The 10,694-nt window shown below is 57.6% G+C and overlaps 1 protein-coding gene across 4 annotated transcripts in view; it reads left to right on the top strand.

The window, feature by feature from the left end:
- LOC117437658 (tyrosine-protein kinase receptor UFO-like) overlaps positions 1 to 8,857 on the top strand; it is a 12,370-nt gene extending 3,513 nt beyond the window's left edge. The window contains exons 2-4 of one of the 4 annotated variants that reach the window (XM_034072201.1): positions 4,306 to 4,505; positions 7,422 to 7,522; positions 8,585 to 8,855. In XM_034072201.1, the coding sequence (XP_033928092.1) occupies positions 4,486 to 4,505; positions 7,422 to 7,522; positions 8,585 to 8,811 (348 nt within the window). In that variant the 5' untranslated portion in view covers positions 4,306 to 4,485 and the 3' untranslated portion in view covers positions 8,812 to 8,855. Of the gene's footprint in view, positions 1 to 4,305; positions 4,506 to 5,745; positions 5,803 to 6,742; positions 6,804 to 6,972; positions 7,023 to 7,421; positions 7,523 to 8,584 lie in introns of those variants that run through there. The other 3 variants (XM_034072203.1, XM_034072204.1, XM_034072202.1) reach the window with 3 other exon arrangements.
- The last annotated feature ends 1,837 nt before the right edge of the window (positions 8,858 to 10,694 follow it).

The following is a 10,694-nucleotide window of genomic DNA, read 5'->3' as shown; positions in this document are numbered from 1 at the left end:
TAACATGGGCTAACATGGGTTAACCTGGGTGGATATGGGTTAATATGGGTGGATTATGGGTTAAACATGGGTGGATATGGGTTAACATGGGTGGACATGGGTTAACATGGGTGGACATGGGTTAACATGGGAACATGGGTGGATATGGGTTAATATGGGGGGATATGGGTTACATGGGTGGATATGGGTTAACATGGGTGGGCATGGGTTAACATGGGTGGGCCATGGTGGTGGACATGGTTTTAACATGGGTAACATGGTGGATATGGGTTAACATGGGTGGGCATGGGTGGATATGGGTTAACATGGGTTAACATTGGGTGGATATGGGTTAACCATGGGTGGGCATGGGTGGCATGGGTGGATTATGGGTAATATGGGTGGATATGGGTTAACAGGAGGGATATGGTTAACATGGGTGGATATGGGTTAACAGGAGTGGATATGGGTTAACATGGGTGACACGGTAAAACATGGGTGGATGTGGGTTTAACATGGGTGGACATGGGTTAACATGGGTTAATATGGGGTTAACCATGGGTGCGCGATGGGTTGAACATGGGTGAACATGGGTAAACATGGTGGATCATGGGTTAACATGGGTGGACATGGGTTAACATGGGTGAACATGGGTTAACATGGGTGCGGATATAGGGTTAACATGGTGTGAACATGGGTTAACATGGGTTAATATGGGTTAATATGGGTGGACATGGGTTTAACATGGGTTAATATGGGTTAATATGGGGTTGGACATGGGTTAACAGGGTGCACATGGGTTAACAAGTGCGGACATGGGTGAACATGGGTGGACCCTATGGCACCCCATATGGCACCTATAGGGACCCACAGAGCACCCCATAGAGCACTCTATTACAACCATAGCACACCCATAGAGGACCCTATGGCACCCTAGAGCTACCTATTTACACCCATAGCACCACATAAAACACCATAGAGCATCCTATGGGCACCCACAGAGCTCGCTGTGACACCCATAGACCCCATAGAGCACCCATAGCATCCATAGACCCCATAGAGCAACCTATTGGCACCCATAGAAGCTCCCTATGATAGGACCATAGACCCCCATAGAGCTCCCTATGTCCCCCCATCACCCCCAGCCCCCATTACCCCCCCCCTCCATGGCCGGAGCCGCCTTCCCTTTTGGGAGAGCCGAGGAAGCGGCCGGAGCCGGAACCGATCCAAGCCCCCCCCGATCCCGATCTGATCCATTCCCAATCCCATTCCCAAATCCCATTCCGATCCCAATCCATTTCCGATCCCAATTCCGATCCCAATCCCATTCCCGATCCCAATTCAGATCCCATTCCATTCCCGATACCCATCCCTGTCCCATCCCGCTTTGCTCCCCCCCCTACCATTCCCCCTCCCAGTTCCGGCTCCCCCTCTCCCATCCCGATCCCTCTTTAGGGCTCCCCTTCCACCATCCCCCATTCGGGTCCCCCCCATCCCATCCCATCCCAATCCCATCCATCCCCATCCCATCCCATTCCCGATCCATTCCTCCCATTCCCATCCCATTCCATCCCATTCCCATCCCATTCCCATCCCATCCCCATCCCGATCCCGCCCCCCCCCCCCCCCCCCCCCCCCCCGGTGGTGCGGTCGCTCAGTCCACCACAAACTTTCCCTCTATTCCCGATCCCGTTTTCCCTTTGCCCATCACCCCTCCCCCCTCCCCCCCCCCCAATTCCGTTCCCCCACCGGGGGGGTCATGGGGGTCCCGGCGCTCGTGGCGTTCTGGCGGCGGCTGCGCGGGAACGGGAACGGGAACGGGAACGGGAACGGGGAACGGGAACGACCGGGTCAGTGCGGGGGGGGGGGACGGATAACGGGGGGGGAGGGGGGAAAGGGGGGGGGGATCAAGGGGGGGGATGGGATGGGGGGTATGGGATAAACGGGGGGGGATTGGGATGGGGGGGAGGGATCAAGGGGAGTGGTTGGGATGGGGATTGGGATGGGGGGGGGTCGGGATAACGGGGGGGTTGGGATGGGGGGGATGCGGGATAAGGGGGGGGGGTTGGGATGGGGGGGGTGGGATGAAGGGGTTAGGATTGGGATGGGGGGTCTGGGATAACGGGAGGGGTGGGATCAAGGGGGGGGGTTTGGCTGGGGGGTGGGATGGGGATTGGGATGGGGGGGTCCGGATAACGGGGGGGGGTGTGGGAGGGGGGGATGGTGGAGTTTCGGGGTGATGTTGGGGGGGGGTGGGATTGGGATCAAGGGGGGGTGGGATGGGGGCGTCCAGGATGAAGGGTGGGGGGATTGGGAATGAGGGGGAATGGGATTAACGGGGGAGGGGGTGGGATCAAGGGGGGGTTGGGATGTAGGGGTTGGGATGGGGATGGCAGGGTCCGGGATAACGGGGGGGGTGGGATCAAGGGGAGGGGGTTGGGATAGGGGTGGAGGATGAAGGGGGGGTCTGGATAACGGGGGGGGGGGAGTTGGGATAAAGTGGGATTAGGATTGGGGGGGTCAGGATAATGGGGGAGTTGGAATTGGGGGCGTCCGGGATAACAGGGGGGGTGGGATCAAGGGGGGGGGGGTTTGGGATAGGGTGGAGGATGAAGGGGGGGGGTCTGGATAACGGGAGGGGGGGTCAGGATGATGGGGGGGGGGATGGGGGGTCCGGGATGCGTGGCGGGGTCCAGGGGATTCTTGATCCCTACCCCCCCCCCCTGCACATACCGGGAATGCCGAAAGGGTCCCATGGGAATGGGGGGGGGGGGAGGTCGTGACCCCCCTTGCTTTCCGTTCCACGGCCCCGGGACCCCTGTGCTGTGGTGATGGGGGCAATGGGGTCTATGGGGGTAAATGGGGATCAATGGGGGTCAATGGGGTTCAGTGGGGTTCAGTGGGGGTCAATGGGGGTTCAATGGGTCCCAAGGGTATCAATGGTCCCAATGGGGTTCAGTGGGTCCCAATGTGGTTCAATGATGTTCAATGGGGCTTAATGGGATTCAGTGGAGTTCCATGGGGTCAATGGGTCCCACTGGGTCCCAGTGGGTCTCAGTGGGGTTTCAATGGGTCCCATTGGTTCTCAGTGGGTCCCAATGGATGTCAATGGCTCCCAATGGGTCCCAATGGGATTCAATGTGTTCAATGGGATTCAATGGGGTTCAGTGGCTCCCAATGGAGTTCAATGGATGTCAATGGGGGACCAGTGGGGTTCAATGGAGTCTCACTGGGTCCCAAGGGGGTTTAATGGCTCCCCAATGGGGTCAATGGGGTCCCAATGGGGTTCAGTGATGTTCAATGGGTTCCAATGGCTCCCAATGGGGCTCAAGGGGTCCCCAATGGCTCCCAATGGCTCCCATAGGGTTCAGTGGGGTCAATGGGTTCCAATGGGATTCAGTGGAATTCAATGGGCTCCAATGGGGTCTCAATGGCTCCCAATGGGGATTCAATGGTCTCCAATGGGATTCAATGGGCTCCCAATAGGATTCAATGGGGTTCAATGGGATTCAATGGCTCCCAATGGGCTCCCAATGGTGTCAATGGGATTCAATGGGCTCCCAATGGTCTCCAATGGATTCATGGGCTCCAATGGGGTTCAATGGGATTCAATGGGGTTCAATGGCTCCCAATGGGATTCAATGGGATTCAGTGGGGTCTCAATGGCTCCCAATGGGTCCAATGGTCTCCAAGGGATTAAATGGGCCCCAATGGGGTTCCAATGTTCTCCAATGGGTTCAATGGGCTCCAATGGGATTCAATGGGTCTCAGTGGGTTTCCAAATGCTCCCAATGGGGTTCAATGGGCTCCAAATTGGGATTCAATGGAGTACAATGGGCTCCAATGGGGTTCAATGGGTTCCAATGGGGTTCAATGGGTTCCAATGGGATTCAATGGGGTTCAATGGGCTCCCAATGGGATTCAATGGCTCCCAATGGCTCCCAATGGTGTTCAATGTCTCCCAATAGGATTCAATGGGTTCAATGGAGTTCAATGGATTCAATGGGGTTCAATGGGTTCAGTGGGATTCAATGGGCTCCAATGGGCTCCAATGTGATTCAATGGGGTTCAATGGTCTCCAAATGGGATTCAGTGGGGTTCCAATGGTATCCAATGGGGTTCAATGGGCTCCCAATGGGATTCAATAGGTCTCAATGGTCTCCAATGGGGTTCAATGGGGTCCCAATGGGGTTCAATGGAGTTCAATGGTCTCAATGGGCTCCAATGGGATTCAATGGAGTTCAACGGGCACCAATGTCTCCCAATGGCTCCAATGGGATTCAATGGTGTTTCAATGGGGTTCAATGTTGTTCCCTGCCCCCCCAGGTCTGTGGCTGCTGGAAGCCCCCCCAGAACACATCAGCAGCTCCGGGAGCCTCAGTCTGGTCCGGTGCCGCGTGCGGGGGGAGGGGCCAGGGCCCCCCCCGGAGCTGGGATGGAGCCGGGAGGGGCTCCCGGTGCCTGGGACACTGACGTGTCCTGGTGCAGAGCGGGGAGGGGGCCTGGATGGGGGTCACCCAGCTCAGGTGGGTAGGGGATGTACTGGGATGTACTGGGTTATACTGGGATATACTGGGATGTACTGGGATGTACTGGGGACACTGATGTGGTCTGGTGCAGAGCGGGGAGGGGGCGTGGATGGGGGTCACCCAGCTCAGGTGGGTACTGGGATGTACTGGGATGTACTGGGATGTACTGGGATTGTACTGGGAGTACTGGGATGTACTGGGGACACTGATGTGGTCCTGGTGCAGAGCGGGGAGGGGGCGTGGATGGGGTTCCACCAGCTCAGGTGGGTACGGGATGTACTGGGATGTACTGGGAGTACTGGGATGTACTGGGAGTACTGGGGACACTGATGTGGTCTGGTGCAGAGCGGGGAGGGGGCGTGGATGGGGGTCACCCAGCTCAGGTGGGTACTGGATGTACTGGGATGTACTGGGATGTACTGGGATGTACTGGAGACACTGGGATGTACTGGGATGTACTGGGATGTACTGGGATGTACTGGGGGACCTGATGTGGCCTGGTGCAGAGCGGGATGGGGCGGGGATGGGGGTCACCCAGCTCAGGGGGTACTGGGATGTACTGGGATATACTGGGATGTACTGGGAGACACTGGGATATACTGGGGGACATTGATGTGGTCCTGGTGCAGATCGGGGAGGGGGCGTGGATGGGGGGTCACCCAGCTCAGGTGGGTACTGGGATGAACTGGGATGTACTGGGATATACTGGGATGTACTGGATGTACTGGGATATACTGGGATGTACTGGGATGTACTGGGATGTACTGGGATATACTGGGATGTACTGGGATGTACTGGGGGACACTGATGTGGTCCTGGTGCAGAGCGGGGAGGGGGCCTGGATGGGGTCACCCAGCTCAGGTGGGTACTGGGATGTACTGGGATTGTACTGGGATATACTGGGTTATACTGGATGTACTGGGATGTACTGGGATGTACTGGGATGTTACTGGGGACACTGACGTGGTCCTGGTGCAGAGCGGGGAGGGGGCCTGGATGGGGGTCACCCAGCTCAGGTGGGTACTGGGATGTACTGGGATGTACTGGGATGAACTGGGATGTACTGGGATATGGGGAATGGGATACACTGGGATATACTGGGGACACTGGGATATACTGGGATGAACTGGGATGTACTGGGATATACTGGGATATACTGGGATGTACTGGGATATACTGGGATATACTGGGATGTACTGGGATGTACTGGGATGTACTGGGATATACTGGGGGACACTGACGTGGTCCTGGTGCAGAGCGGGGAGGGGGCCTGGATGGGGGTCACCCAGCTCAGGTGGGTACTGGGATGTACTGGGATGAACTGGGATATACTGGGATGTACTGGGATGTACTGGGATGTACTGGGATGTACTGGGGATATACTGGGATGTACTGGGATGTACTGGGATATACTGGGTTATACTGGGATGTACTGGGATGTACTGGGATGTACTGGGGATATACTGGGATGTACTGGGATGTACTGGGATATACTGGGATGTACTGGGATGTACTGGGATGTACTGGGAATGGTACTGGGGACACTGATGTGGTCCTGGTGCAGAGTGGGGAGGGGGCGTGGATGGGGGTCACCCAGCTCAGGTGGGGTACTGGGATGTACTGGGATGTACTGGGATGTACTGGGGGATACTGGGATGTACTGGGATGTACTGGGTTGTACTGGGATATTACTGGGATATACTCGGATACGACTGGTTCCTGGTGCAGAGCGGGGAGGGGGCTGTGGAGGGGGTCACCCAGCTCAGGTGGGTACTGGGATGTACTGGGATGTACTGGGATGTACTGGGATGTACTGGGGTATACTGGGATGTACTGGGATGTACTGGGTTGTACTGGGATATACTGGGATATACTGGATACCGACGTGGTCCTGGTGCAGAGCGGGGAGGGGGCGTGGATGGGGGTCACCCAGCTCAGGTGGGTACTGGGATGTACTGGGATATACTGGGATATACTGGGATGAACTGGGATGTACTGGGGGTACTGGGGGACACTGATGTGGTCCTGGTGCAGAGCGGGGAGGGGGCGTGGACGGGGGTCACCCAGCTCAGGTGGGTACTGGGATGTACTGGGATGTACTGGGATGCACTGGGATGTACTGGGATGAACTGGGATGTACTGGGGGACACTGGGATGAACTGGGATGTACTGGGATGTACTGGATCTACTGGGATATACTGGGATGAACTGGGATGTACTGGGATGTACTGGGGACACTGATGTGGTCCTGGTGCAGAGCGGGGAGGGGGCGTGGATGGGGGTCACCCAGCTCAGGTGGGTACTGGGATGTACTGGGATGAACTGGGAGACACTGGGATGTACTGGGATGTACTGGGATGTACTGGGATGTACTGGGATATACTGGGATATACTGGGATGTACTGGGATGTACTGGGATATACTGGGATAAACTGGGATATGGGATACACTGGATACCGACGTGGTCCTGGTGCAGAGCGGGGAGGGGGCGTGGATGGGGGTCACCCAGCTCAGGTGGGTACTGGGATGTACTGGGACACACTGGGATACACTGGGATATGGGATACACTGGGGTACACTGGGATACAGTGGGAGACACTGGGATACACTGGGGGACATGGATGCATTGGGATGCAGTGAGATGCACTGGGATGTATTGGGATGCATTGGGATGCACTGGGATACATTGGGATGCATTGGGATGCACTGGGACACACTGGGATACACTGGGATGCACTGGGATACATTGGGATGCATTAGGATGCACTGGGATGTACTGGGATGCACTGGGAGCACACTGGGATGCACTGGGATGTACTGGGATGCACTGGGAGCACACTGGGATGTACTGGGAGCACACTGGGATGCACTGGGATGCACTGGGGTCACACTGGGATCCCGGCTCTCCCCCAGGCTGACACCAGTGCTGAGCTCCCACTCAGGCCGGTACCGGTGCTGGGCCCGCGCTGGGGGGCAGCAGCTGCTGTCACCGGAGGCACATCTGGAGCTGGCCGGTGAGTGAGCCCCCATAAGTGTGGGTCCTGCCCCATAGATGTGGGTCCTGCCCCATAAGTGTGGGTCCATTCCATAGCTGTTCTCTGCCCCATAGTTGTATCTCTCCCCCAAAACTGTGTCTCTTCCCCCATAGCTGTTTCTCTGCCCCATAGATGTGGATCCAGCCCCATTGCTGTGTCTGTCTCTGCCCCATAACTGTGTCTCTGCCCCATTGCTGTGGCTCCATCCATAAGTGTGGGTCCAGCCCCATAGCTGTGTCTCTGCCCCATAGATGTTTCTCTGCCCCACAGCTGTGGCTCCAGCCCCATAAGTGTGGGTTCTGCCCCATTGCTGTGTCTGTCCTCTGCCCCATAACTGTGCCTCTGCCCATAGCTGTGGGTCCAGCCCCATAGCTGTGTCTGTCTCTGCCCCATAGCTCTATCTCTCCCCCATAGCTGTGGATCCTGCCCCATAGATGTGGGTGCAGCCCCATTGTTGTGTCTGTGCCCCATAGCTGTATCTCTCCCCCCATAAACTGTGTCTCTCCCCCATAGCTGTGTCTCTGCCCCATAGATGTGGGTCCAGCCCCATAGCTGTGTCTGTCTCTGCCCCATAAGTGTGGGTCCAGCCCCATAAGTGTGGCTCCAGCCCCATAGCTGTGTCTCTGCCCCATAAGTGTGGGTCCAGCCCCATAAGTGTGTGTCCAGCCCATAGCTCTGTCTCTGCCCCATGCTGTGTCTCCAGCCCCATAGCTGTGTCTCTCCCCCGTTAGCTGTGGCTCCATCCCCATAACTGTGGCTCCATCCCCATAGCTGTGTCTCCAGCCCCATAGCTGTGTCTGTCTCTGCCCATAGCTGTGTCTGTCTCTGCCCCATAGCTCTGTCTCTGCCCCCATAGCTGTGTCTGTCTCTGCCCCATAGCTGTGTCTGTCTCTGCCCCATAGCTCTGTCTTTGCCCCATAAGTGTGTGTCCAGCCCCATAGCTGTGTCTCTGTCCCACTGCTATGGGTCCAGCCCCATAGCTCTGTTTGTGCCCCATATCTGTGTGTCCATCCCCATAACTGTCCCTCCCCCCCCCCCCAGGTCTGCCGCAGTTCCATGAGGAGCCGCAGGACGCGCAGGTGCCGCTAGGTGGCGCTCTCACCCTCCGCTGTGGGGCACGAGGACCCCCCGAGCCCGTCAGCATCCGCTGGCTGCGGGACGGGCGCCCCCTGGAGGGGCCGGCGGCCAACGGGAGCGGCACACTGCGCATGCGCGGTGCGGGGGGGAGGGGCACGCAGGGACCTATAGGGAACAATAGAGACCTATAGAGACCCATAGATACCTATAGATACCCCATAGAGACATAGAGACCTACAGGGAAGAATAGAGACCCATAGAGACCCCATAGAGAACCATAGAGACGCATAGAGATCCCATAGAAACCCATAGAGATCCCATAGAGACCCATAGGGAAGAATAGAGACCCATAGAGACCCCATAGAGACCCCATAGAGATGCCATAGAGACCTATATAGACCCTATGCCTATGTTTAGACCCATAGAAACCCATAGAGACCCCATAGTAACCCTATAGGGACCCCACAGAGACCATAGAGCCCCCATGGACACCCATAGTACCCCACAGAGCCCTATAGACACCTGGAGGTACTCAATAGACCCCATAGCCCCTGACAAACACCCATTACCCCATTCCCCCCCATTACCCCCATTGACCCCCATTACCCCCATTGTCCCCATTACCCCATTTCCCCATTAACCCCATTATCCCCATTACCCCTTTACCCCATTTACCCCATTGACCCCATTGATCCCCATTAACCCCATCCCCCCATCCTCCCCATTGCCCCCATTAGTCCCATTACCCCCATTCCCCCCATTACCCCATCCTCCCATTCCCCCCATTGCCCCATTGACCCCCATTGCCCCCATTACCCCATCCCCCCCTTGACCCCCATTCCCTCCATTATCCCATTACCCCCATTGACCCCCATTGTCCCCCATTGACCCCCGTTGCCCCCATTCCCCCATTGTCCCCATTACCCCATTGACCCCCATTCCCCCATTGTCCCATTCCCCCATTGTCCCCATTACCCCATGCCCCCACTTACCCCCCATTACCCCCATTGACCCCCAATTGAACCCCATTGACCCCATTAACCCCATTACCCCCATTGCCAGACCTCACTCCGCAGCACCACCATCACCTGCGAGGCCCACAACGCCGTGGGTGGCGGACATCGAGGGCCGCGACCATACAGGTAATGGGGGGGGGGGGACGGGGACCCACCCATCCTTAACCCCCCCCATCCTTACCCCCCCCCCCATTTGGGGTTATCCCATTACCCCCCATTACCCCCCATTGCCCCCATTACAGTTAATGGGGGGGGCACAGACCCCCCATCCTTACCCCCCCCCATTTGGGGTTATCCCATTGCCCCCCATTTGCCCCCCATTGCCCCCATTACAGTTAATGGGGGGGGGCACAGACCCCCCCATCCTTACCCCCCCCATTTGGGGTTATCCCATTGCCCCCATTGCCCCCATTACAGTTAATGGGGGGGGGGGCACAGACCCCCCCATCCTTACCCCCCCCCCATTTGGGGTTATCCCATTGCCCCCCATTGCCCCCATTACAGTTAATGGGGGGGGCACGGACCCCCCCATTTCTTAACCCCCCATTTGGGGTTATCCCATTGCCCCCCATTGCCCCCCATTGCCCCCATTACAGTTAATGGGGGGGGGGCACAGACCCCCCCCATCCTTACCCCCCCCCCCAATTTGGGGTTATCCCATTACCCCCCATTGCCCCCATTACAGTTAATGGGGGGGGGACGGGACCCCCCCATCCTTCACCCCCCCCATCCTTAAACCCCCCCCCATTTGGGGTTATCCCATTGCCCCCCATTGCCCCCCATTACAGGTAATGGGGGTGGGAACGGGACCCCCCCCATCCTTAAACCCCCCATTTGGGGTTATCCCATTGCCCCCCATTGCCCCCCATCTGCCCCCATTACAGTTAATGGGGGGGGGGGCACAGACCCCCCCCCATCCTTACCCCCCCCTTTTGGGGTATCCATTGCCCCCCATTGCCCCCATTACAGTTAATGGGGGGGGGGTCACATATTGGGGTACCCCCCCCCCTTTTGGGGGTCCCATTGACACCTGGTTTCTCCCCCCCCCCCCCACCGGA

The sequence above is a fragment of the Melopsittacus undulatus genome, chromosome 24 (assembly GCF_012275295.1).
Source record: "Melopsittacus undulatus isolate bMelUnd1 chromosome 24, bMelUnd1.mat.Z, whole genome shotgun sequence".
NCBI classification, from domain to species: domain Eukaryota; kingdom Metazoa; phylum Chordata; class Aves; order Psittaciformes; family Psittaculidae; genus Melopsittacus; species Melopsittacus undulatus.
Note: the sequence above shows the minus strand (reverse complement) of the source record. Positions and strands in the feature narration are given on the sequence as shown.